The following is a 25,826-nucleotide window of genomic DNA, read 5'->3' on the forward strand; positions in this document are numbered from 1 at the left end:
CCGTGTCGACGTATTGAATCATTCTCACTGCGAGAGAACCTTCTCTATGGCCGCGATTATACCTTTGACTTCTTCCACTAAACAACACATGGCCATTTAGTACATCTCCCTAGCTTTTGGTTCTTTTCGATGTGGTTCACATATATGGGAGGAGGGTTTGGCCAGGCGGGTGATGGGGAAGGGCGATGCAGGCGAACTTACCTGTATTATAGTGTACCATGCTGATGCGAACCACGCCATCGGGCTCCAAGCCCAGCAGGTCGTAGGCCAGCCTGTTCGAGTAGAAGGCACCCCATCGGAAGCCAAAGTTGGCGATCTTCTCGACCGTCTCCACGAGGACTTGGGAGCTCCAACCCTTGACGAGGAACGCGACGGTCGGGACGCGCGCGGCGGGGTCCGCCGTCGTCTCGCCGACGACGGTGAAGACGTCGGGCTTGGAAGCGAGGTAGTCGAGCAGCGTCTTCTGCAGCGCGTGCTCGTGGGCCACAAGGCCCGGCCAGCCGGTGCCGCCAGCGGCGGTGGCGGTAGTGGTGGCGGTGGCCAAGTACTCGACGACGCGGGGCACGGCCTGAAGCAGCTCGTAGCTGGCGCCGGCGAGGCCCAGCTTCTCGTCGAGCGTGGCGCCACCCTTGAAGAAGTGGCCGAGGCTGCGCATGTTGCATGGCTGCTGGGCCGTCGACTGTCGCGCGTACATCATGGAGATGTGCGGGCCGTAGACCTTGTACCACGAGAAGCAGTAGACGTCGACGCCGAGGTCGGCCAGGTCGAGCGGCCGGTGCGGCGCGTAGGCCACGCCGTCGACGCAGACGAGGGCGCCGGGGACCCGGGCGTGCACGGTGGAGGCGACGGCCTTGACGTCGGTGATGGTGCCCAGGATGTTGCTGGCGTGCGTGCAGGCGACGAGCCGCGTCTTGGGCGTCAGGAGGCCCGCGAGGTCCGACGGGAGCAGCTTGGGGTTCGTCGACTTGGCCGGCGTCCACCACTTGAGCGTCAGCTTGTTCCGGGCGGCGAGGTCCACCCAGGGCGCGATGTTGGCCTCGTGGTCGATGCTCGAGATGATAATCTCGTCGCCTTCGTTGAACTCCAGAGCATACGACAGGTTCCTGTACAGCTGGGTCGTCGATGAGCCAAAGACTGTGGTCTATATCAGCTCTGTTTCATGGTGGGTCGTACGGGGCTGCCCCTCCCGATTCCGTGCAACTATGCTACTCCTCCTCCGTCTTTGGATAGAACATAGCGATGTATAGGGGGCGACGTACCGATCTCATCCTCCTTGGCGTTCACGTACTTGGCGGCGGCGGCGAACCCGTCATTGTACCGGGCCGTGGCGAGCTTGCCAACACGATAGGTGGCGCCTAGCTGGACGTTGTTGTTGGTCAGGTACTGGCAGATGGAGTCAACGACGGTTCCCAGCGTCTGGCTACCGCCGGCATTATCAAAGAAGACCTGATCCTGGCTTAGAGCCGGGAACTTGGAACGCGCCGCAGTGACGTCAAATTGCGACATGGTGATGATACTCAAGCCCCGCGAACGGTCTTTGGCTGTCTCGGGCTTCTAGGTATAGGACAAGGAGAGGAGGAAGGGCGAATGTGTATGTGTGTATGTATGGATGTATATAAGACTAAGCAGCAGCCACAACGAAGCCTATGGGTTGAACTAGTAGCTTTGATGCCGGGAGCAGACCTCAAGCGTGAGCCATTTCGAGTGGTCGACAGCCAGTGACTTTCCTGATCGGGAAGTTGGTAGTCCGCAGCCCCATCGAGTAGCTCCATCGAGTATCATTGATGCTGTCTTCCCCGCCTACCGGACCTTGAGTAGCCGCCTGCCGACTCCATGGGTCGTAGTATTGGTCTGCAAATCAGATACCCTACATCGACAGACGCTGAGATGCATAACGCATGAGACTCATTCATGGCACACAACAAGCGTAGGCATATACCTATATGCAGGATGTCCGCTCGCAAGTGTCATGGTCGGGCGACTTAAAAATCAGATCCGATTCGAAGAGGTTAAGCGCTCGGGGGACTTGACAGCCATGCATTAAACACCCGTATCAATTCATTCAATCGAATGGTTGCTCCTTCCTTATGTATTATGTACCTACATAGGCAAAGTCCTCCTATCAAGAGCTGTGTTGGTTGTGTCAAATGGGAGGGGGGTTGACACCCGACTCTGATGAGTGAGTGCGCGAGGGATCACCAGGCGGTGAAAAAAAGTGACTGGTTTCTGCCACTTTGATCGTTCGATTAGGGGAAAAGTTTGGATAAGGCGATTCTTCAGAACGACCAAATCGTATGAGCAAAACCGCCTTTAAATACAATCAATTGCCTCACTCTCGTTCAAGGCCGCTCTGCTCACATCTTCCCGTGCCAATTGACCAATCTTTCCACCATGAAGCGCAAGGCCGAAGCCCAAGGGGCCGTCCAGAAACCCTCCAAGAAGAAGTCCAAGACTTGTAAGTCGCACCTCTCCACCTCCGATTGCGCCCACCCTATAGCTTTCTATAGGGTAAGAGTGTCCCGGTCTGCACTGTTATTGCCTGCCTGCTGCAAGCTGACCCAGTTCCTTTGCAGCGAAGCCCTTGAGCCCCGAAGTAGTCGATGCCAGGTTCAGGAAAGGCCTGCTCGACGACAAGGTCCTCCAGAAATACACGGACGAGTACGCCAAGTCGTCGCCATACAAGCATGCCGTCATCCACGACCTAGTCGACGACAAGCTCTTGCGCGCCGTGCGCAATGAAATCAAGGAGAACGTCTCCTTCACGCCCAAAGAAACAGACATCTACAAGATCCACCAATCCGGCGACCTGGCCAACCTCGACGGCCTCGAAGATGAAGCACTCTCCAAACTGCCCTCGCTACTGGCCCTCCGCGATGCCATGTACTCGCAGCAATTCCGAGACTACGTGTCGCACATCACGGGTTGCGGCCCCCTAAGCGGAAAGAAGACCGATCTGGCCATCAATGTCTACACCCCGGGTTCATTCCTGCTCTGCCACGACGACGTCATCGGCAGCAGGAAGGTCAGCTTCATTCTATACCTTGTCGACCCCGACATCCCGTGGAAGCCAGAGTGGGGCGGCGCGCTGCGGCTCTTCCCCGTCATCGACAGAGAAGGAAAGGACGGTCAGACTGCGAAGACGCCGGCAGCCGACGTGTCCAAGGTCATTCCTCCTGCCTGGAACCAGCTCAGCTTCTTCGCCGTCCAGCCGGGCGAGAGCTTCCACGACGTCGAGGAGGTCTACCACACCGAGAACGCCAAGCAGCTCAAGAAGCAAGGCGGCCGCGTCCGCATGGCCATCAGCGGCTGGTTCCACATCCCGCAGCCCGGCGAGGATGGATACATCAAGGGTGCCGAGGAGAAGGCGGCGGCAAACAGCAGCTTGATGCAGCTTCAGGGCAACCCGGACCAGTACGACACGCCCCAAGCGCAACCAGTCGCAATCAAGCAGACAGACTCGTCTGAAGAGTTCAACGAAGACGACCTGGAGTTCCTCCTCAAGTACATGGCGCCGACATACCTTACGCCGGACACCCTCGAGCAAATCCAGGAGCAGTTCGATGAGGAGTCTAGCATCACACTCGGTGACATCCTTGGCAAGAAATTCGGCGCACGTCTACAAGAATATGTCACCGCGGCGGAGAAGGAGGCTCTGCCCGAAGACAGCTCAGAGATTGAGAAGGGCCAATGGAAGGTCGCCAAGCCGCCGCACAAGCACCGATTCCTCTACCAGGGTCCCTCAAAGTCTTCCGCGAAGAGCAACAAGAAGGCGCCCAAGGAGAAGTCCCCGCTCCAAGAATTGCTGGACGACTTCCTCCCCAGCCCTCAATTCCGTCGTTGGCTGCAGATGGCGACAAGCAGCACCATTGAAAACCACGACTTCATCGCCCGCCGATTCCGACGTGGCAAGGATTACACTCTGGCCACAGGCCACGAGGGCAAGCCTCGCCTGGAGATCAACTTGGGAATCACCCCGACCAAGGGCTGGGGCGACGAGGCGGACGAGGAGGAGGAGGAAACCGAAGCCCCCGCCAAGTCTAAAGGAAAGGCCAAGGGCAAGGACAAGAAGAAGGGCAAGGAGGAGGAAGAGCCCAAGGAGCCGGAGGAAGTCGGCGGCCACGAAGTCTACATGGCCGGCGACGACGATAGCGCCGAGGACGCCGCCGTCTACAAGTCGAGCGGCGATGACGACAACATCCTGTTCTTCCAGGCGGCTGCATGGAACAAGATGACCATCGTGCTGCGCGACAGTGGCACCCTGAAGTTTGTCAAGTACGTGAGTCGCAACGCGCCCGGCGACCGCTGGGATATCTCGGGTACCCTGGATATAGAAGAGCAGGAGGATGAGGAGGAGGAGGAGGACGATGATGAAGAGGAGAAGAAGAAGTCCGAGGACCCCAACGCACAGATAGGCGAGGAGACCGAGGAGGAGTGGAACGGGTTCTCATCCTCGGCGGAAAGCGAATCTGAATAGATCAGATCAGCTTTGCCCCTACAAGGCAGCAAGCTCTTCAGATGTCTTTCCATGGCAAAAAATGGGGTTGGAGTAGTGACGACAATAATGAAAACAATTTCTTCAATGATATATGAAACCTCGCGTCCTTTTTGAAAACTGCCCCCAAAAATATACAAGGCCACCCCTAACCCTTAACCTTCGGCGTCAGAAAGGTCAATAGGGGTAGCTCTTATATACATATTTTCGACCCTCTTCATTTTGGCCAAAACAGCTTTGAATCACCCTTTGAAGCCTTCTAGATATGCTTTATGTCGAGAATTATATGGTAAAATGCCCGTTCGTGTCGGCGCATCGCTTTTGTTCGAATTCAACTTTCCGACACACATCGTATCATTTGGACCGGTCTCCTGCAACACATGTTGACCATTCGTCATTCCCTAGTTCTGCATATGGCGTCGTTGCTGAAGCGCGCCTGCTGATTATAGACATTCTTATTTCTTTTATTCTGTTTTCTCAGCCACAACCTGATTTAGCTACATACAGGTACTTGGGCGCGGTGACCCATGTTTGCGTAGTTCCGAATCCGGCTACAGCTTCCCGAGACCCCCGTCAAGTCAAGCCGATCGCTTGTTGACGGTGTCGCGCAACAGCGAGATGACCTCGGAGGGGTCCTTGGCGCCGAAGACGGCGCTGCCGGCCACGATGACGTTGGCGCCCGCGTCGGCGGCCTGGTCGATGGTGCCGGGTCCCAGCCCGCCGTCGACTTCGATGTTGAGGTTCGGGTACTTCTCGCGCAGGGCCTGGACCTTGGGCAGCTCCGAGGCCATGAACTTCTGCCCGCCGAAGCCGGGCTCGACCGTCATGATCAGGACCATCTGTATATCGGTGTCGCATTAGCAAGCTCTTCTCGCTATCTCTCTTTTGTACAGTATAAGAGAGGGAAATAGGTAGGTAGGGTCTTTCATACATCGGGTCTCTCCTTCTCGTCGGGGCTCTCGAGGATCTCGTTGAGGACGTCGACGCCCGTCGCAGGCTTCAGGGCGATGCCGGCAAGCAGGCCGCAGTCGTGGATGTAGCGGATCAGCTCCTTGGGGTTGGTCTTCTGGTCCGACTTGCCCTCGGGCGTCTCGGCGGCGGAGGAGAAGGCGGCCTCGTAGTGGAAGCAGTACAGGTCGCAGCCGGCGTTCTTGAACTCCTTGACCCACTTCTTGGGCTCGGCAATCATCATGTGGCAGTCGAAGGTGCCGCGCCCGTACTTGCCGCTCGGGGGCTCGACGTGTTTCCGGACCTTGGCGACGACGGGCGCGCCGAAGGTGATGTTGGGCACGAAGTGGCCGTCCCTAGGTTGTCGCGTTGGAAGGGTCAGCCGAGAAGGGGGAAGGGAGGGAAATCACGCAGATCAACGGCGATTGGCAGGCATATGAGATCTCTGTGGAAAAGGCCAGCAGCAGCCAGCAGCTAGGTAGCAACTACTCCTATCTGCCATTTCCGCCCTTCTTTCTAGCTACCTGGGCCGGGCTGTATGGCTACGGAGCTCCAAGCTTAGACTTGCGCGACCCTTGATATACTTACATGATGTCTACATGCAACCAATCTGCGCCCTGTTCCATGGTCCTCACGCAGTCGGCACCCAGCTGAGCAAAGTCAGCCGAGAGGATGGAGGGAGCTATGATTGCTTTGGGAGCCATGGCTGCAGGATGTCGCGGTGAGGGGGTTTGAATAGAAAGATCAAAAGACAGGTGATGTTCCGTAAACGCTCAAGGTCCAATATACCCGATTCAAGTCTGACTGACTCTCGACTCTAATGGGATGAAAAATAAATCTGAGATTATTGAAACATCGGAACGGTAGGATCGCGGGGCACCTTACGCCTCGTCATGGTGGGGTTTCGTGGGGCTGCGTTCAAGGCACATGCAATCTTTTTTATTTTTAATGGCATCGCATCGTACCACTTCGCTCACATCAATTGATGCATGTGGCGGCTCAACCGCCATCACGCAGACACTGCACATCCATACCTGGGTAGGTAGCTTGTATCAGTATGCAATATCTCCTTGGTCGTCAGTTTGTTGCCAGTCTAGCTTATTTACAGTGGCCTGGCACCACAGTCTTTGCAACATGTACAACCGTGAATACTTTGGCGCCGAGGTTATCTACATGTAGTTGGCCGGCTGGTTTGGGTCACCCATCCAGAGATTTCGGGGTTCACTTCCGAGTTACTTCTCTACTTCATCTTTTTGTCTCTTCCTGAAAGTAAGACTATCTGTGCTTTTTGCTTGTCATGTCATAAACCTCGTGCTGTTATACAACCGCCGATTGGATGATTCTCCATCATGTCAGAGGACTATTCCATCTACTCTTCATCGGCGGCCTCAGCGACCTCCTCGACCTCGTCATCATCATCAAAGCTTCCAGCCGGAACCTCGTACAGTCGCAGGATCGACTTGTTAGGGTCCTTGACAAGCACGAACTTGCCCTCCTCGCGCTTGAGACACATGTCCGCAATGGTGCGGACAATACCCCAACCGTTGGACAGCGACAGGTTCATCTGGTTGGCGAAGTCACGGGGCTTCCAGCCGATAACTCCCAGGATGACGTGCTTGTCGTTGGTCTTGGGGCTGGCACGGGACACGAATCTGTTTGCGTCGTCAGTAAGTCTGCATATTATAGGGGGCGAGCCGTCGGATCAACTTACCCAATCTTCATAACATCCGCCTTGGCCAGGATGCTCTGCACCGTCCATCGGGCCAGCTTGACGCTGTTGTTCTTCATCTCGGTGGCCACAACGGCACCGCGCTGAGTAGCTAGCTTGCTTCTCCAGTCCAGAGCGCCGCCACTGCCTTGCGCCTTGTTGTCAAACTCGTTGAGCGCCTTGACCGTCACGTACTGGTCCTCTCCGCTGATGGCGTTCTTTTTGCACAGCATCCAGCTCGGTTCGCACAACAAGGTACATCGGCTCCTCCTCGTTAAGGGAGAGGTCGAACTTGCGGTACTTGTACGTCTTGCTGGCCGGAGGCTCCGTCTCTTCCGAGGCGTTGTAGAAGGGGTTCTCGTGCGACATGTCCACTCGCTGGGACTCGTTCTCCAGCACAACCTGGTTGGCAAAGTTGTGGTTGATGTAGGTAGCTTCCTCCGCAAGAGCAACGGGGTGGTTGATGCCCTCCTTGCTACCCTCCTCGAGAGGAGCGTCGGCTGCGTTCTCGTTGACCGTCACCATGTCAAGCGCGGCGCTGTCACGCTTGTCGAGGAAGATCTTGTTGCCCTGTCGTACGATAACAATATCCCAGGGGTAAACAGAGCGAGGCGAGCACATCAACATGGACAAAATGCTGTCGGTAGCGAAGATGGTAGCCTCATCCTTCTCTGCAAGCTCCTGGATAACGGGATCGGACGAAGTCGTGACGTTGTATGTGGCGCGGTCGAGAGCAGTAAGTCTCCTCTCAGTAGCCTTGACAGGAGCCTTGTCGAACGACCGATCGTAGTAGTAGAGGAAGCCGTAGTCGTCAACATCCTCACCCTCGTCGGCGTCCAGGTTAAGCTTGGCCAGACGGTTGAAGTCGATCTCCTCCAGCAGCTTCCAGTCTGCCTTGATGTTAATGCTGGCATCTCGGTTTCGCTGGGGCTTGTCGTAATCCTTCCAGCCAAAGCGTCTACCACCCCTGTTGGCGTTGCCGCGGCCACGGTTGCTGTAGTTATCATAGCCTTGCTGGCCGCCTCGTCCACCACGTCCGAGCTGAGCGCGGCCACCCCTCGTGCCCTGCTGAGCGCCACGGGCTCCACGGCCACCGCGGGTGAAGATGGCGCCACGGCCGTATCGAGTCTTGGTCGGCTCTCTGCTGACGACGGAGAAGGATGCCTCGTCGGCCTCGGTGACCGGGGCAGTGAAGATGGCAGCAGTTCCAGCGCCGTAGATCTGTTGGTCTAGTGCGAAGGTTGTGTCAGTGATGAATGGGTTACCAGCAGCTTGGCGATATTTTTTGCCTGTGTGCGTCCTGATAAGATTTCGATGGTGTTGAGCAGCATACCTCTGTAATTCCTGTTGTATTGTTGCCGGCCACCGCGCTCGCTCTTGCTGTCGGTCGTCCAATCGGCCATGCGACCCAGCTTGTCGCCCTTGGAGAAGGGAGCGTAAGGAACGCCGTTCAGAGTCGTCTCTGTGACGGCGGGCGGGCCCCATCCATCCTCGGCGGGAAGGGCCGCGATCAAGTCGGCCAAAGAGGATGTCATCTTGAAATCTCTCAGTTGTGGAAACGAGAAGAAAAATTACAGACAAACAATCTGGATGTGTTTTTTCCCTTCACGCCGTGTAGTGGTTGTGAAGGTTCTAGCAAGTTTCCGGCCGTCGTTTCCAGCGTGCGGTCGATCGGGTGGTTGACCCAGAGAAAATGTTGCGGGCGCCTCGAATTTCGCACTTTCTTTCAATTTTGGTGGGGTGAGTGCAAGTGGGAGGTGGGGGGGAGGACGACTCAGCAGCACGCGGCAGCAGGAAGGTGGGGCACCAACTGATTAAAAAAAGTGACACTCTCGCAGGTACCTCTCCGTTTGGATGTTTGCTTCAATTGATGCGTCAAGACATCGCCATACATCGGCCAGAGAGACATACTGCACAAAATTAGGTACTGAGGCTCAATAAATAATCTCTTATTCATATTTTATATAATATCAAATCAAATCAATTGATCCAAATCAATCCAAATCACTACTGCCTTTTCCTCGCTCGCCTGCATGCCAAGCAGGCTACAGGCACAGAGAAGAGAGGCTCGAGTAGCAGACCGTGGCTGACCAAAGGCAGCTGCTAAGGTGCTGATAATTTCAAATGTTAAATATTTCAGTAAACATACTCGGGTTTGGTGCTCAGCACCCCATTGAGCGCATCTCGGACCTCAAACTCTTCCATGACTGCCCCGAAGCTGTGCGTAAGAGTGGTTAGTGGCATCTGCCGTGCGAAGAAAGGCGACAAGAAAAAGAAAAAGAAAAGGGGGTGAGCCTACCCGTAACACCGAACCTTGCCTTTGAGCTCGTCCGCCAACTTGCGAAACTCTTCAGGTCGTATTTCTGATAACCTCGGATGCGCCAGAATCATGCCCCAAGCCATGACGGGGGTAATCTCGCCGTCCAGGTCGAGTTTTTGACTCAAATCCAGCAGCGTCGCCAAGTCGCCCTTGGAGAGTTCCCACGTGCGCTGGCCCGACTTGCCCTCCTCGGAGCGCGTGTGGCTGTACCCAAAGGGTATCTCGTTGGTCAGCTTGTCGACCGGCTCGGGCGGGCAGCTGGCCATGAGCGTGTGGCCACAGGGTTCGCCCGTGCCGTCCCTGGCCCGGTCCACTAGGTAGGGCATGTGGTCCATACACGGCCTCTCGAGACTACAACACCTCCCCACGGCCGGCAATTAGCTACACATATCAAGACCCAAGTCATGGGAGGGCGGTTTGTCTCGCTCTCACCATTTGGCACGGAGAGGGCGCAGCGCAAGGGGGAGGGTGCTTCAAGGGGGTACCCTCGTCACTGAGGGGTGGTGACATGTATGCCTTCGAAGGGTCAACGGGGCTCTCGTACGTTAAAACGAAGTCTACGCCAACTTGGTCGTAATCAACACGGCCGTGCTGCTGCTGCTGGGCGTGTTGTTGGCTCGTGCTCCGCCCGTGGTGCGACTGATGTTGATGCGGTTGCTGGTAGTGCGGCATCCCTTGCGAAGACGCCGACAGTGGTATGGACTGCGACGTTAGCGGCGGCGTGTAGGTGGTGGCAGACCCCGGTGCATAGCTGCCACCGGAGACACTGGCGCTTGAAGTATAGCCAAGGCTCGGGTTGCTGATTACGTCGTCCATGCGGCCGGGCGAGGCCAGTGGAATGCCATTCTGGTTCAGGAGGCCCTTGAGCTGCCTGTTCTCCTCTGCCAACTTGTCTTTGTCTTGCGACACATTGGAGTAAATTTCCTTTAATCGTAAAACCTCATCCTCGAGAGCTTTAATGTACAACTCTTTCCGCTCTCGGTGTGTTCTGTAGCTGGCCATCAGCAGAATTCTTATACCGGCTACAAGGCAAAGCTCGGGGCGCAGGGGCACGAATGTCCATGTTGCGGGCATAGACAATTACCTTTGAGCCTGCCTATTCAACTCTTGTCGCCGTGTAAGTGCAGGTTTGCTGTCTGGCTTCGGCCCTCGACGCTTTGCAGGCTGGCCGTCCCTCGTCGTGCGCTTCTCCGACAGGGTCTTTAAAAAGCCCAAATTTAATGACGACAGCGGGCTTTTGTCCTGGCCATTACCATGGGCGTGGCTACCAGGCTGCGCCTGCGGCGACGATGAGGACGACATGGACTGTGTTTGCTCGTACAGAGAACCCAAGGATGGCTTGCGCCGGTTCGGGGAGCTATAGTAGGTCGGGGGCGATGGGTAGCTTCCCGCTATAACCCCAAAGTCAGTCGTCACCCTCGCCATATTGCAAGTTGGGCGATGCAAATAATGCCACGGCGCAACAGTCGAGAAAAGGCAGCTAGCTTGGCTTCCCGTTGGATCTTGCTTGGCAAAAATAAAATGGCCCGCTCAATTCTCGGGCATGTCATCCGATAAAAAAGAATAGATGGAGAGGATCCCCAAAAGTCGGCGAGGTGGAGGCGCGAAGGGGAAGTAAATGTATCACGCACCTTGAAGTCGGATCAGCGAATCTGGAGAAACCCCAGCGCAGCCGGAATGGTTTGTTCTGGGGCCGGTGAGGAGAGGAGACAGGGTATCTCCCGACCAAGCTGTGCCTCAAGGAAGTGCTGTTTCAACCAGTGTTGTGAGATCCTCGTCGGGTCGCTTGGCGCGGCCAACAGTGGCAGTCTATGCGATGTTTGGGTGAGAAGGGATCTTCGCCTTCCGTGTCGGAGGCAAGGCGGAGGCAAGGGACGCAGAATAACAGATGCTTCCTAAGGCGCCAGATCGTGTGTCGGCGCCTGTTTAGCGCTGTGATGATAGCCAGTTAGTGTTGCAATGGGCGAGCAAATCCCGACGGACTAAAAACACACACAATACGGGTTATGCCCATCGGATTGGCAAGACAGCCCAGCTTGATTTATGCGAGGAAGGGAAGGCAAGGTACACGCAAAGACGATGCACAGCCATGGCCGTATACCAAGTTTTATCACTACGACAACTAGCCGTCCAGGCGCAGCATGGCACATGAGATGGGGGCACACGCAGATATATAGGTGTTGCTAATGGACGGCTGTCTTATTAGGTAGACTGTGAGCTGTGCCTTACTCTTCACACGTACAGCAGAGAGTTCCGCCCGGGACGAGTGCAGGGGTTTCAAGTCTGTCCATGCATCCATCACAGCATCGCCTGCTAGATAGTGTCCGAAGTTAAGCTTTGAGAATTGCACATCATCTCGACTCGGCAGCTGCGCGGAACGAACGGAACTCGACGGAGTTGTCTATCAGTGGCTTGCTTGCAGGCGAAGGCGTCAGCTTGACACCGCCTCGCTTACCACCTAAGGTACCTACTCTAGGTACCTAAGGTATGCTAAGAGAAGGGTTCTACTGCAGGTATCTTGTCCGGTATGGGAAATTCTGGAAAATACCCGCCAAGACAGTAGTGCGTCTATCTATGATTCAATCTGTCACAGGATTATACACCGGTACTTCTGCGGTAGGAGATGCCGACCAAATCTCGGGTGGTGATATTTGATGTGTTGTTGTAGGTATTACGTGATTTATTGGCACTGGGAGGGTGACGGTCATTATCCGTCACAGTCGATCTGTGTTTACCTATGTTGTGAAGTATGTAGGCTGGTAGGTAGGTAGGTAGGTAGGTAGTTGAAAGAAGGACGGACGAAGTTGATAGGATTAAGAACGTGTTTCACAAACTCCCATGTGGTTTCAAGACACACAAGCAACCCGGCAACGGCCAAGGCATACATATATGTCATATATGTCGGACATAGGGATGGCTTCTATCATGCGAAGTTGGCCTGCATACACGATTCATATGCACCTGCCAGCCTGCATAGGACCATAGCAGCCTCCCAGGTTATCTTTCCACCTACGTCGTGGATGTGCGCACCTACATAGTCTAATGTTCAGGTCGAATGGACTATCTCGAATTACTTGCCCTAACAAACAACGTGAATGTACGGCCCGGCCGGTGGGTCCCTCCTCGATGCAAAACACGCTAAGCAAAGTATCACGGGTCTCGCTGACAGATGACAGTCGGCTCAAGATGGCGATACTTTCTCGTCCCGCCACCGAATGAGGAACAAAAAGGCAATGTAGGCAGCAGCAATACACTCCAGAGCCATTCCACTTGGACCGAGGACCTTTCTGTCTGGCCTGGGGCTAACCGCCCAACAGTTCCGAGGCTCGGTCACTGCTCGGTGGGCTCATACCGCAGGCTAGTAAACTCATGAGCACCAGCCCAGACTGGCTGATACACTGTCTGAAGCGGGGCCGGAACTGCTGCTGCACATCAACGAACCTCCTCCCTGGCCTTTGGGCACAGCTGTCATCCTACGAGTACAAGTAGAGCACGCATCCCAAGCAAAATATTCAAGGACCTCCCCGGGCCCTCGCTCGTTCATCTTTGTCAGAAGGCCAGCGACAATTCGATATATACTTTACCCAGATGGCCGCCAAGTTTGGAGGCTTGCTCTCGCACCTGAGAGGCGCCCTCATCGTGTTCCCATGGGTGCTCTATTTGGGAGCGGCAGACCTGGTTCTCTGCCTGCTACTGCCCATCAAAGCGTTCGCTCCCGACTTCGTCTACGAGCTGTCTTCCCGCATCGCCTATTCTGTATGGGCTTGGGTTCAGGCCATCTTTGAGGGCATCAATGGCGCAGAGATTGCTGTTTCGGGCGACCGCTTGCCCAGCGGGGAATCAGCCATCGTGATCTGCAACCATGTGTCCTGGACCGACTTCTACATGATCCAGAAGTTAGCAATGGAAGCAGAGATGCTCGGGAGATGCCGATGGTTTGCCAAGATCCAGCTTCGGGCGGTACCATTTCTCGGCTGGGGCATATGGGCCATCGGCATGCCCATGGTCACCAGGAATTGGATGAGGGACCAAGGAGAACTCAGCAGAGTCTTCGGCGGAATCGTTGGGAGGAAGTGGCCGACCTGGCTAATCAGCTTCAGCGAAGCTACTCGATTCACGAAACAGAAATACGTCGAGGCGAAGATCTGGTGTGAAGAGAACGACCGGCCTTTGCCTCAGCATCTTCTATACCCCCGAACAAAAGGGTTCGTCACCACTGTGCAGCATCTGAGAAAAGCGCCGCACGTCAAAGCCGTATATGACCTCACAATTGCCTATCAACGCGGAAACGAATTCCACGAGGCACCGAACATATGGGAAACCTTGAGCCTCCCCAGCATCTCCGAGGGGGGCGGTTACAAGTTTGCAGTCCACGCACGACGGTTTCCACTCGAGGAGCTACCCCATACGGACGAAGAGCTTGTTAAATGGATAGAGCAGCGGTGGATCGAGAAGGGCAATTGGTTAGAACGGCAACGACTTGAGTGGTCCAAGTGAACCATGGCTGCAGCGTCCTCGCACGAAGACTGCCACCCCAAAGAGAGCCCCCGATGCTCGAGTACAAACTAGCGTGGCAGAAGAAAGTTATCACGTTTCATCCGGCATTGGCAAACTGGTTTGTCTAAACTCGACAAATTCCCGGCCAGGTCTGTCGCATGACCCCACAGAGCTTCCTGCTGGAATCCGTTCGTCGCTGTGTAACTACACAGTTCACGCAGTAGGACTTCCAGAAATGTCTACTGCGGGTAAACAGGCGCATCCAATTGCTTGATCTGTTACATACGGTCGCGATTGGCTAGTGCTCCGGGAGAGCCCCTGGCTGCTGGAGAAAGTGGCCTCACAATCAAACGATAGCCGGCGAGTGCTGGAGTAGGCATCGTTCGACGCCCGCATGGTGCATTTCACATAGTATCACTCCTCTTCATGGCTTGACCTATACGTTATCCCGGGGCCTAAGAAGCGGCTGTGCCGTACCGACTTGTCCGGCTTGTTCACGCCTGCATATATAAGAAAACCCCAGGGCCATTTCGAAATGCTTCAGATGGGGGTCGGTAATATATCTTACCGTCAGACCGGCTGCAGACCCGGCTGACAAAGGGTTGCGTGTATGTGTCTGGGTTTGTTTATCGGTCGGTTGTCCATGGAAAGGCTCGGGATGCGAGGGGCAACCTGCGATGCTGGGATTGGTTGGCGGTGTCCAGGATACGGCAGCAAATACATCATGTGCAGCCATCACTAATGCAAGGCGAGATACCAGTTGCGTGTCTATTGACAAAGTTCACCTGGGTGTTCCTCATCTGACCGAGCTAAACAGGTCTTCGTAGGATCGCAGTAGCACGTCGTTTGGTGGGCATAATGACCGGAGTCGTTGCGCGGCAACTCCCCGGCTGTTTGATACTTGTGATATGCGACCAGGTCGTTTCTTACTCGTGCAGGGGTTTCCGGAAGGCCACCATGATCTGTTGCTTCTCGTACTATCCCAAGCCCACCAGACCAGCACTAGTCCACGCATGACTGGTAGGGTGCGTAATGTATAAGATGGGTAAGCGAGGCCTCGTTGCTTGGGACTACATATTTACCATCATCATCTTATAGACTCAAGAAATTTGTACCTACCTCTACCATGGGTTACGGTACGTACACAACCACTGGGCAGCTCGGACGAGGGAGGCTTTTCACAGTGATTGGTGCTCACTCGTCGTTTTGATACATGTGGAACGAAACTGGAGAGACAGATCAGTATCCTGGAAGGTCGATCTGAAAATAGGTTATACATAGGTTCTGCATCTGACGAAGGCCATTACCAATCGTGTCACTCCCGAAAGAACACTTGCTAGCGGGGAGGGGGTGCCAACGGTGGGTTGGCGCAACGGCTCGAAACCGCCTTGTTCGACGAGCGCGGCTGCTGTGTTGCTGTAGTGTCGTTTACTTGGTATGTCTATACATAATCAGCTAGCATTGTCAAATGATAGTAGGTATTTTTAGCCGAGGAGGCTTTCGCATGCTCGGGAAAGGCAGCGTGTACTGACTGGTAGAGGTATGAATATGAGATGAAACCAGATCGTCAGCTCGGGTCAATTTACGTCCTACGTCGCCTAGGTCACCGATTTTGGAACAGAACCGCCCGATTTCTGCCTCCAGCTGATGTCAGTATGTTACGTGCACTCTGATCGGAGCGAGCAACCATTGGCGACTAGAGGATGCGTGAGTGTGTGTGCTATAGAAGGCGTGTTATATTCACAACAGCGAATTGGCATGGGAACGAGGTTCATTCAGTTTGGTTCAGTTCAAGCTCGAAAGGGCACCCTTGCCCAGCAGCTGCAGCATCGGCAATTCCATCAGCAAGCAGAGTCAGGTCACACCCTGGAAAGTTGGAGATCCGACCCACGCTGGGCTGCCACGTAGGAAACCCTCTTGTGCTTCTCGCCTCCCCTGAAGGGGGCACGTTCTTATACTTGGCCTAGACAAATCTTGGTTTGGAAGGGAAGGAGAAACATTTGGACAGTGGGGGAGTGCGACATGTCACTGGGCCAATCCTGCTGTTGCCCACTTCACCGGCTCTTCCGACCCGACCTCTCTCCGTCTCTCCGTCTCTCCTCCGCGAGCTGTTCCCCCAGACAGTTCTCGTACACGATGGATATATCGATGCTTGTAGGCGTAAGATGGGACGGGACAGCCGACTGGGGGAGGGGGCGAGGCGAATACAGCTGATGAAGCCGACATATCGCATGTAGCAACAATAGACGAGTAGCTCTGTTCCTCATGTGCCCACCTACAGAATGTGCCTAGGTACATCTTACCTACCTCCATACTTACTCGGATACAGTGTCCTCCTGCAACCGCATCCATCACATTACATACCTACCTACATACACTGCCGCACAACCTTTTTTTTTTCCTTCTCGAGCAGAAAGCAGCAACCAACTTACCTACTTCCTGTACACACCCACCATAAACAAATGACCCCACCCACCGCGTCAAGTGGATTGGGGAATCTGGACGGGATTCCCATTGGGCCAACCACCCCTGCCGCAGCGCCGACCGTTTCCTCCCCTCACGCGTTCAGCAGCAGCAGCTTTCTCTGCACGATCTTTTTACACGATCACGTGGAAGGACTAGAGTGTTAGCGGCCGCCATATCAACGTTAACGTACGTATTCGCAAGATCTATCCATTGATTTCGATTCCTGGTGCGCATAATCAATAATGCTAGGGGACACTAGACCCGCTGCTCCAATTCTACCTGATCGCTGCTGGAGGATCGTGTGTAGCCGTAGCCCGCCCATGCCAAAAAGAAGAAGAAGCAAAAATAAAAAATTAAAAAAATACGTCGGCTGGCAGTAAGGAAAGGATGTACATGAGGTCATTATGTAGGCGGGAGACGAAGCAATAATGCGGCATCTTCAACTGATGCCAAGCGACAGCGCGTGCCATTTATAGGCGTGACCTTTATATACTACGTGCATACCTGAGCATAGGTATGTACATGTAGACATGTTGCTGGGACGGGCAGCAGCAACAGGCCATACTGCGCAGGCTGTATCCTATAGGCAAAGTTTGGAAGTTCAAGACACCAAGACACATGGGAAGCTCGACAGCAACCGTACATATGGATGCGTGGCATATTAATGAACGAACTTTCGCATTCCTTTTCATTCGCTGGGCCCAATCAGAATCAGGGATGACAAGTCGGACTAGACGGGACAGAAGCTCGTTACTCCGGGCGATGGAATACCATATCTTGCATTGAGTCACGCATCCCTCCATCAACATCTATATCAGAGGAAGCTCAAGCATATTATGAGCCGCTCATTTTAGAGGGAGCAATGCAGTGCACTTGCCTCACAACCTAGCCTAACACGAAAAGCCCACTTTGGGTTGCCCGTCTCAATATCGCCTAGCACGCAGCAGTTTACAGCAGGGGCTGCTGTCCGATTGTAGGTAGGCCAATTGATCTGTCTAGGCCTACACAGGCTGGGACAGTACAGTACCACTACCACCTGCAGACGAGAGAAGCTGCCAGGGGTGGGGATTCGGCGCGCTGTTTGCATCACACATGCTCACTTGTGGAGTTGGCCTTTTTAGCACGAATACGTAACATGGAAGAAGGGCAGCAGGGCAGGCAGGTTAGCTCTTCACGTTACTTAACGGGCTGCACTACCGCTGCTCACCACATGATTTCAGGTCTCAGTGGTCTTGACGCACGTCGGCAGCCATTGGGATTTGTGTTTCATGGCGGGAGTGGGTAAGAGCGCATCAGAAACATTCGTGATCATCCTATGCAGGTTGACCTCCACGGAGTAAGCTTACACTTTCCATGCTATATCATGAGGCAGGCGACAGATAGACGGATGCATATGATGTACATACATATAGAAGAACCTGGGTGATTGATAACGGGCGAGGTAGGTTGGCTAGTGAGCGAGCGAGTGCGTGAGTGTGAGTGTGTGCCCAGTGCAGGTAGGGACCTAAGCTTTTGCGTGTGCTGTGTTGTATTGAAGCGTGAAGACGAGCCAGAGAGCCGATCACTAATAGCCCAATCAACAGGCACTAGGTACCTATTAGGCTGGGACCAGGGATCCTCTGGTGGAGACCAGAGCAGCAGCGGCAGCAGCAGCAGCAGCATGCCTAGCAGGGGGTGGTGTCGTTCAGAGCAGCGCCAGGCATGGATCAATGGCAGGACAGGCAGGGCCTTATTAGAAAGCACAGGCAGGAAAGCAGAGCAGCAGCCCAGCCGGAGCTTGGGACTGGGACTGGGACGCTGGGACACTGGGACGGGGAAAACACCAAACAGACACCAAAAGCACCACCAGACACGCGGGATGCAGAGCAAAGTTTCTACATTTTCTTTTTAACCTTTGGCCATCTCCCGCGATCAGACTGTTCCTAACTCTCTCTGCATGCTCGTTCCAAGACGAGGCATTGATCACCAACCTACCCTACCTGCCTCTGCCATTGTACTGTAACTGTACTTGATCTGCCCATCTTTGCCTACTTACTGCTAGTAGTCCTTGCACCTTTGCCCACACATAGCATAACCGAGCGAGCGAGCGAGAGACAGTCCCTTTGGAACGTCCCGTCGCTCAATTCCTCCCACTGCCGTCAACACAACACCACAATAAACGTGGGCCTGCTTCCAACCACCTCAAACTCCAGGCGCATACGATTCTCTGTGGCGGCATTGTACTACTTCTCCAAACCACCCAAACCGGCAGCACTTTCTTTCGCCCTTTTTGAGCTTGGCTCCCTCGTTGGCCTGCCTGCCTGCGCGCCCTTGCCCATTGACCTGTTCGGGAACAATCCTGCAAGTTATAGACCTTTGACCATCGAACCACATACTCTGTTGTTCGATCCGGTGGCCTGATCTGAGCCTCTTCCTCGCCATTGCCGCCGCATTACCGACATGCCTCGGGTTTCTGCAAGTTTGTAGCTCTGGCTTTATGCCAGGACGTCGTTACTGGCCATTCACGTACTTGCAACGCCCGCCGGTCGATCCACCGAATACAACATCCCTCCCCTAACGGCAACCCGACTGGCAGCCCCCGAGGCACCTAACAATCCAAACTATACCAATACCCACCTTCCTCCGATGCTGCCGTCATCCTTGGGGCCGCAACCATGGATCGAGTCCAAGACCCTGACAGGCTGGCCCCGCCAGCAGTGAGCTCGCTGCGGCGGGCAGAAGCTGCCGGCAGTGCTATGGAGCGGACGCTGAGCGAGGGTATAAGAGAAGAAAGGGAAGAGCTTCGAGAAGCGGCAGAGCAGACTCTCAATGTCATAGTAGACCTTAATCTCGACGGCACCATACGCTGGGTCAGCCCTTCGTGGGTTGATGTCATAGGCACTCAAACAGACACGCTCGGAAGGCACTCCCATCGCCGACCTCATTATTGGCGATGATAAAGGTGTCTTTGCCGATGCCATCGCCTACATGAAGCAAGACGACTCACGGAGCCATTTCATACGCTTTACCGTCTACCTAGGGCCCTTGTCCAAACTGATTACAGTCAACGAGCTTGGTGAACCAGAGAATAGCGAGAATGAACCGGCAACTGTGGAACTGGAAGCTCAAGGTATCATGGTCTATGACCGTGCTACGGGCGGGGAGAGCCATGTAAGCCGTGGGGTAGACATATTTTACTGCGATATCACAACTAACATGTTCCTAGACTATGTGGATGATACGGCCATGGATCGCACCCCGAGAAGTCAAGATCGATCTTCCTCCGCTTATAGTAGATTCCCTAGGCTCTGGTGCCGAAGTGCTGGCAAGCTATTTGACCAGGCTAGCGGAGTCTGGGGACGATGATCCTGAAAACCACCCACCACCGTTGCCTGTCCTCTGTCGTATTTGCGAGCGCCAAATTCCACCATGGTGGTTCGAAAAACATACCGATCTTTTGCCTTCAGGAGCACCGGGCCGAGATGGACGTTCAGATGGCCCAGGAGAACCTCGTTGAGCATCGCCACTCAATCGTCAAAGTGCTTGACGCCCTCGAGGCTCGTAAAGCGCGGCCATTGTCGGGCGAGCAGCAAGCTACTCTGCCCGTTGCTGAATATAAGGGCCTGTCCATTGGTCCCACCTCGACGACTTCATCCCCGGGAACGTCATCGCCCGCGGCTTCATCGCGGGATCGCTCGGGTACAATTGGCCACCATCGCTCTCGGTCGTTTGCCGTCCGCCGACCACAAGCACGAATCGTTGAACTCCTACTCGACCTGTGTGATACTTCCATAGAAGTTAGCACACCGGCTATCAAAGAGTCAGGGTCACAAGGCTCTGGCGAGTTTCGGACACAATCGCCCCAGTCAGAATCCCGCATTTCCCAAGTACTCCAGTGGCAGTCTCCTGGGTCAAATACCCTAGAACAAGAACAGGGGCTAGCGCTTCTCTGTGCAGATACCGAAAGAGTCGCAAAGGAAAAGGTCGAGGCCGTATTTCGATACCGCAGAATCCTTGAGTACACGGAACGAATTCGGGTCGAATTTGCAGTTCTTGTGCAGGATTGCATCGATGAGGCCATGCGCAAAGCTGCCCGAATCGCCGCCGGACGCCTGAGTGACTCGACCGAAGGCGAAGATTTATCAGAAGAATCCGAAGTTACACCAGCTGCAACGGAAGAACCCATATTCCCCGGGTCGTTTGAGGCGCCTTCCTCGTTAGTTCTGGCTTTAAAGAATACAGACCTCGGAGAACCTGGCGACAGACCGCGTCCGTCCTCCATCATTGGATCCACTAGGTCAAGTAGTCCGAGGGAATGCTCGACGCCAAGATCCCTGCGCGGTGGGCTGAGCGTCGCTGGCCAGACCCGAGAATCTCGCCGCGAATCCCTCATGTTTGAGAGCGATGCGGGAGAAAGCGAGGGAAGCGTGAGATCCTCCTCGGTTATGTCCCGCCCACCCCGGACCGATTCTCCCATCTCTGAGTTTGGTGGGCTACGGCGTGCTACAAGCTCACGGCAACAACAAAGGAGAAGCCTCATAATACCGGGCGCGTCATCACCTCACCGCCAGGAATCACCGAGCCGAAATGCCCCGCCATCGTCTCCTCTGCGTATTCTCAAGCCCAGGAGTTTCCAGCACTCGCAAGACAGCATCGTTTCACCGGAGGCCTCTCCTATGTTACCCCATAGTGAATTTGGTTCTCCGGCATCGGTGCCGCATCATCACCGCAGACAGTCTTCTGCTGCTTTCCCCGAATTTATCAACCGACATCCTCCTTCACCTCGGTTGAACCCCGCCAACGCTGCCCCCAGGCTCGTGCGGTACCCCCTTCTATCAAAGATTTCGAAATCATTAAACCGATAAGTAAAGGCGCCTTTGGCAGTGTTTATCTGTCTAAAAAGAAGTCGACCGGCGAATATTTTGCCATCAAGGTTTTAAAGAAGGCCGACATGGTAGCCAAGAACCAGGTCACCAATGTCAAGGCCGAACGCGCTATCATGATGTGGCAAGGGGAAAGCGAGTTCGTTGCAAAGCTTTATTGGACGTTCTCGAGCAAAGACTACCTTTACCTTGTCATGGAGTACCTCAACGGTGGCGACTGTGCCTCCCTTATCAAGGTGCTTGGAGGGCTTCCCGAGGATTGGGTGAAGAAGTACCTTGGGGAAGTAATACTCGGGGTCGAGCATCTTCATGACCGGGGCATCATCCATCGTGATTTGAAACCCGACAATCTACTGATCGACCAAAAGGGACACCTGAAGCTGACGGATTTTGGACTGTCGCGGATGGGTCTCATTGGGCGACAGAAGCGAGCATTGAACTGCAGCAACCCAGAACAAACTCCTGATTTGTTGAAATCTGGACCCTTCGCTCGATCTACTTCGATAGCTTCGTCGAGATCTGCATCGATGGATTTATACGCTCCGCACCACTCACCTGGCACTACGCCTCAAATGACCCCCTTCAGATATGGGGGCTAACCTCGGTCAACCATCATACTTCAGTCTAGGGTCCTTTCAACAGGAGCCCCGTCGCATCTCGGGCCAGCGTAGCGACAGTGGTGGCAGCGAAACATTGACTCACATGATGAATAACTTCTCGCTGAATGACAATCACACAATCCAGGCGGCACATTCGAGGCTGTCGCAATCAAGCGTCAGATCTCCGCATGACGAAATGAGCGATTGTGCGAGTGTCGCGTCTCCGGATCTCCCAACCTTGCAGCCAGTGACTTCTCACAATAGCGAGCACCACCGCAATACGCCGCCGCAATCAGGTATGATGCCCCCGCCTATGGCCCTGTTCGACCCCGAGGACACGAATAGACGATTTGTCGGCACTCCGGATTATCTCGCCCCGGAAACCATCAACGGCGAGAGACAGGATGAAACCAGTGATTGGTGGTCAGTCGGCTGTATTTTGTTTGAGTTCCTTTACGGGATTCCCCGTTCCACGCCAGCGAGGCAGAGCATGTTTTTGAGAATATCCTTGCACGTAAAATAATGTGGCCGGATGAGGCCGATTTCGACGTCTCCCCAGAAGCGAAAGACCTGATCAACAAGTTACTTTGTATGGACCCTCGACAACGTCTTGGCTCCAATCGAGACGAAAAATTCGCCTCGGGCGGGGAAGAGATCAGGAGCCATGCTTGGTTTGAAGGCGTCGGCTGGGACACACTCCTGCAGGACGAGGCTCAATTCGTGCCCCAGCCCGAGAACCCGGAGGATACGGAATATTTCGACTCTCGCGGCGCTACCTTACAGGCCTTCACAGAAGAGATTGAAGACCAAGCCACACCCCCTTCTGCGCCCACGCCTGATTACCCGGATCGGCCACACGATGCGCTATCTCGTGTGCGTTCTCAGGTTCATGTCAACTCGATTAAGCGTGGTCTGATGCCATTGCACATCCCCCCTCATATCCGCGATCTCAAGAGCCGGAGACTCAGCGAACCGATGGCATCCGACGACTTCGGGACATTTGCTTTCAAGAATCTTACGGTCCTGGAGAAAGCCAACAAAGACGTGATTCAGCAGCTGAAAGCCCAGGCCATGGCGGCTCAACACCGGTCTGGCGGGAGCCCGGGTGGGTCAAACAACCCAACTTCCCCAGCTCCCACTCTGGATGGCAGCCCTGTCCATTCCATGCCTGTACAGAGAAGCTTGTCCAATGCTAAGGCGACTCATCGGCCTGCTTCGCCTTCAAGTGTTGGCCAGGCGGGCTCGTCTCCAAGCCGTGCCTCGCAGCCATCGTCGCCGTTGCTCGTTTCCTTCGTCGCCGGCCAAAGTCCCGATAGCCGGCGGAAGCCTTCCAGCAATGGATCGAGCCTTTCCCAACAATCTACCAGTTCACTGCAGCCTGGCAGCTTTCTTGACTCTCCGCGAACGGCCGCTGCTGTGCAGAAAGCAATATCTGTTGCTCCCTCCCCCATCAAGGGTCGGGGCGCTCCACCACCACTAGCCCTGTCGTCCCCGCAGAAGCCTCTCAACACACCGCGGAAGACGAGCAATTCTTCGACTCGGTCGAGGTCTCTTACTGTTGGCTCTCAAGAGGGTAGTCCGGTGGCGCCTGACTTGCTTGCTCGTCATCGGAACCGGCGGAGCCAGGTGTTCGACATGTCACCTTCTTCTTCCGATAACGAGGGTGAGAAAGCAAATGCCCTGCTTCGTGTCCAAAGACGCCGACAGAGTTCAAGGCGGATGTCTGCTATCAACCTCGACAGCCCGACATTCCGATCTCTAGACGTCTTGATTTGCGAAGATCACCCGGTATCACGAATGGTCATGGAGAAGCTTCTTGAGAAGCTGCGCTGCAGAACCATTTCAGCATCCACTGGCTCGGAAGCCGTTCGGTATGCCATGAGCGAGATCAAATTCGACATAATCTTCACCGAGTTCAAACTTCCCGAGGTTAGTGGTGCGGATCTTGCCCGAATGGTGCGCGAACTTAAGAATGTCAATTCCCATACTCCTATCGTAGCCATTACGGCGTACCTGAAGGAGCTGCAAGCTCCCCACTACTTTGATTCGCTCGTCGAGAAGCCCATTAGCTCTTCCAAGTTGATTGAAGTCCTCTCCAACCTCTGCCAGTGGAAGCCGCCTTCTCCTGGCCAAGTGGCGGCCGGTGCCCCAACTAATCACCAAGCGTCAATACCATCGGTGCTCAAACTTGAAAGATTACGTTCGGAAGACAGTCCGACTTCGGGCTCCTCGGGCTACGCCCAGCATCCTAGTAGTAGCTTTAGAGGATCAAGCAGGGAGGACTCGATCAGCTCGAGCTTGTTCGGAGATTCAGAATCTGCCACAACCGATGATGTTCCTGTCGTAGTGGGTCGCAAAACCACCGGCGACTGGGACGGCCTTGGGATTGCACAGGAGGAGGCTGTGCCCGACTCTAATGGTCCTTCTGACGTGCCCGCCCCGCTCTTGTCACAGCAGTCGGCTCCAGCTCAGATGGAACAGTCCACTGTGCCGATGACGCGGCGTTCACTGGAGAAATTGAGGTCTAGGCGAGAGAACCTGGAAAAACGGCGAGGAGAAGGCAGTGATTCTGCCGACGACGAGGACGAAGAGCTGGGAGCAAGTCGGGACCGGGAACGCAACAACCACCGTGGGAAGCCCAACTTACCCAGCTCCAAACTGGGGATCGAAATGATGAGAGCAAACAGCCACGACAGCGTTGCGGTGATGTCAGATAACACCATCACACCAGAAACTACTACGCAGGTGGCCACTCCATCGAGAGAAGGGAACGCATCTCCCGTCCGGGAGGCAAGGTCGCCTGACGACTCGGTGCTGCGTACACCGCCCGAGTCTTTGGCACCTGGTCGGATGGACGATGACGGCGACCCTGACGAAACTCCACGCCCCAGCGAACCATCCAAAACCAGTCCTCGTGAGGAGAAGGCGGAGCAGGGGGGTGAGGATGACAAAGAGGAGAAAAAAGGATCCAACTCCTAGACCAACGGTCAAGTCGTCTGATACGGTCCTGCGGGTGATCTAGATATAGGGGTAGTGTTCGGGAGCACACTGCCAGCTTACGATTTTCCATTTATATTTCCAGCGAGGCGTTGAACAGCATGGTCCTGCTGAGATTGCATCTGTTTCTTATGTACTTGATGAAAAGATCTTGGGAGTTCAGGATTTTTCTCATGAAGTAAGGAGAAACATCCGATTGGGCAAATACGACGAGACTTGCACCGGGTGTGCCAAAAACCGGGGGAATGCATGCTACGTGGGCACTTGCCACTTTGGAGGACTTTGTCGTCCTCCCTCGATGGCATGCGCCGTCGGCAACAGCCATTTCTTCGTTGCACTCACGAAGAAACAATATTCACACACAAGGTTTTATCGGACAAGGCGATATGTTTTACGGAGGCCTGGGTAGGGTCTGAGTGGCTTGAGAGCAGCACTCGTTTTTAACTGAGAGATAGCCATAGCGATAGCCATTATGCAAGTTCCGAGACATGATTTATGAATATAAGAACATTATCGGGCGGCAGCATCAAATATGTACGCACGTACGCATGTAGGCACAACTCGGTTCAGAACTGCCGGGCTATCGCTGTTGACCAACGTCATGCGTAGCCGGCAGCCTGGCCATCCAACGTAATGAGGTTCATTCTTCTTCGTCCCTTTCGGGCCGTTGTTCGAGGTTGATCCTGCGCGAAACCCTTCAGGCAACACAAACAAACACGCGACAGAATGCTGTCCCCGCCGTGTGCCCGCGTGGTCTCGTGGTCTCCAGCCAATCCTTTTGGATCCCATAGAAATGGATGCGCTACTGCAGCGAGGTCCGCCCGTCCGACGGAGGGACTAGCCCATGATCTGGGCGGGCTGGCTGGCTGGGAGGGAAGTGGCCGGCTTCGCAACCTTCCTACGGCGGGCAATGTCTCCGATGGCCATGCTTCGAGCG

The 25,826-nt window shown here is 54.7% G+C and overlaps 8 protein-coding genes across 8 annotated transcripts; 4 read left to right on the forward strand and 4 right to left on the reverse strand.

Annotated features, from left to right (window-relative positions):
* Positions 1 to 24: 24 nt before the first annotated feature.
* Positions 25 to 1,554, reverse strand: PG997_003874 (uncharacterized protein; the record flags this gene model as incomplete). Its single annotated transcript, XM_066808189.1, has 3 exons — positions 25 to 77; positions 202 to 1,134; positions 1,260 to 1,554. Coding segments are annotated over 3 exons (1,281 nt in total), but the record flags the coding sequence as incomplete, so codon positions are not given.
* Positions 1,555 to 2,391: 837 nt separating this feature from the next.
* Positions 2,392 to 4,474, forward strand: PG997_003875 (uncharacterized protein; the record flags this gene model as incomplete). Its single annotated transcript, XM_066808190.1, has 2 exons — positions 2,392 to 2,455; positions 2,574 to 4,474. The coding sequence occupies 2 exons, from the start codon at positions 2,392 to 2,394 to the stop codon at positions 4,472 to 4,474; spliced, it is 1,965 nt and encodes a 654-aa protein (XP_066671808.1).
* Positions 4,475 to 5,070: 596 nt separating this feature from the next.
* On the reverse strand, positions 5,071 to 6,144 carry PG997_003876 (uncharacterized protein; the record flags this gene model as incomplete). The annotated part of the gene is made up of 3 exons (XM_066808191.1): positions 5,071 to 5,331; positions 5,424 to 5,796; positions 6,029 to 6,144. The coding sequence occupies 3 exons, from the start codon at positions 6,142 to 6,144 to the stop codon at positions 5,071 to 5,073; spliced, it is 750 nt and encodes a 249-aa protein (XP_066671809.1).
* A 665-nt stretch (positions 6,145 to 6,809) lies between these two features.
* PG997_003877 (uncharacterized protein) lies at positions 6,810 to 8,683 on the reverse strand (the record flags this gene model as incomplete). Its single annotated transcript, XM_066808192.1, has 4 exons — positions 6,810 to 7,092; positions 7,152 to 7,385; positions 7,441 to 8,377; positions 8,482 to 8,683. 4 exons carry the CDS (start codon positions 8,681 to 8,683, stop codon positions 6,810 to 6,812), a joined length of 1,656 nt encoding a protein of 551 aa, XP_066671810.1.
* A 760-nt stretch (positions 8,684 to 9,443) lies between these two features.
* PG997_003878 (uncharacterized protein) lies at positions 9,444 to 10,893 on the reverse strand (the record flags this gene model as incomplete). The annotated part of the gene is made up of 3 exons (XM_066808193.1): positions 9,444 to 9,819; positions 10,013 to 10,456; positions 10,553 to 10,893. The coding sequence occupies 3 exons, from the start codon at positions 10,891 to 10,893 to the stop codon at positions 9,444 to 9,446; spliced, it is 1,161 nt and encodes a 386-aa protein (XP_066671811.1).
* Positions 10,894 to 13,056: 2,163 nt separating this feature from the next.
* On the forward strand, positions 13,057 to 13,965 carry PG997_003879 (Glycerol-3-phosphate (1)-acyltransferase; the record flags this gene model as incomplete). Its single annotated transcript, XM_066808194.1, has 1 exon — positions 13,057 to 13,965. The coding sequence occupies one exon, from the start codon at positions 13,057 to 13,059 to the stop codon at positions 13,963 to 13,965; it is 909 nt and encodes a 302-aa protein (XP_066671812.1).
* A 5,120-nt stretch (positions 13,966 to 19,085) lies between these two features.
* On the forward strand, positions 19,086 to 21,892 carry PG997_003880 (uncharacterized protein; the record flags this gene model as incomplete). Its single annotated transcript, XM_066808195.1, has 5 exons — positions 19,086 to 19,280; positions 19,321 to 19,581; positions 19,637 to 19,702; positions 19,758 to 21,232; positions 21,277 to 21,892. The coding sequence occupies 5 exons, from the start codon at positions 19,086 to 19,088 to the stop codon at positions 21,890 to 21,892; spliced, it is 2,613 nt and encodes an 870-aa protein (XP_066671813.1).
* A 522-nt stretch (positions 21,893 to 22,414) lies between these two features.
* Positions 22,415 to 24,871, forward strand: PG997_003881 (Response regulator receiver rim15p; the record flags this gene model as incomplete). The annotated part of the gene is made up of 1 exon (XM_066808196.1): positions 22,415 to 24,871. The coding sequence occupies one exon, from the start codon at positions 22,415 to 22,417 to the stop codon at positions 24,869 to 24,871; it is 2,457 nt and encodes an 818-aa protein (XP_066671814.1).
* Positions 24,872 to 25,826: the final 955 nt, after the last annotated feature.

The sequence above is a fragment of the Apiospora hydei genome (assembly GCF_038363865.1).
Source record: "Apiospora hydei strain CBS 114990 chromosome Unknown utg000004l_segment0_segment0, whole genome shotgun sequence".
In the NCBI taxonomy this organism is placed as follows: Eukaryota; Fungi; Ascomycota; class Sordariomycetes; order Amphisphaeriales; family Apiosporaceae; genus Apiospora; species Apiospora hydei.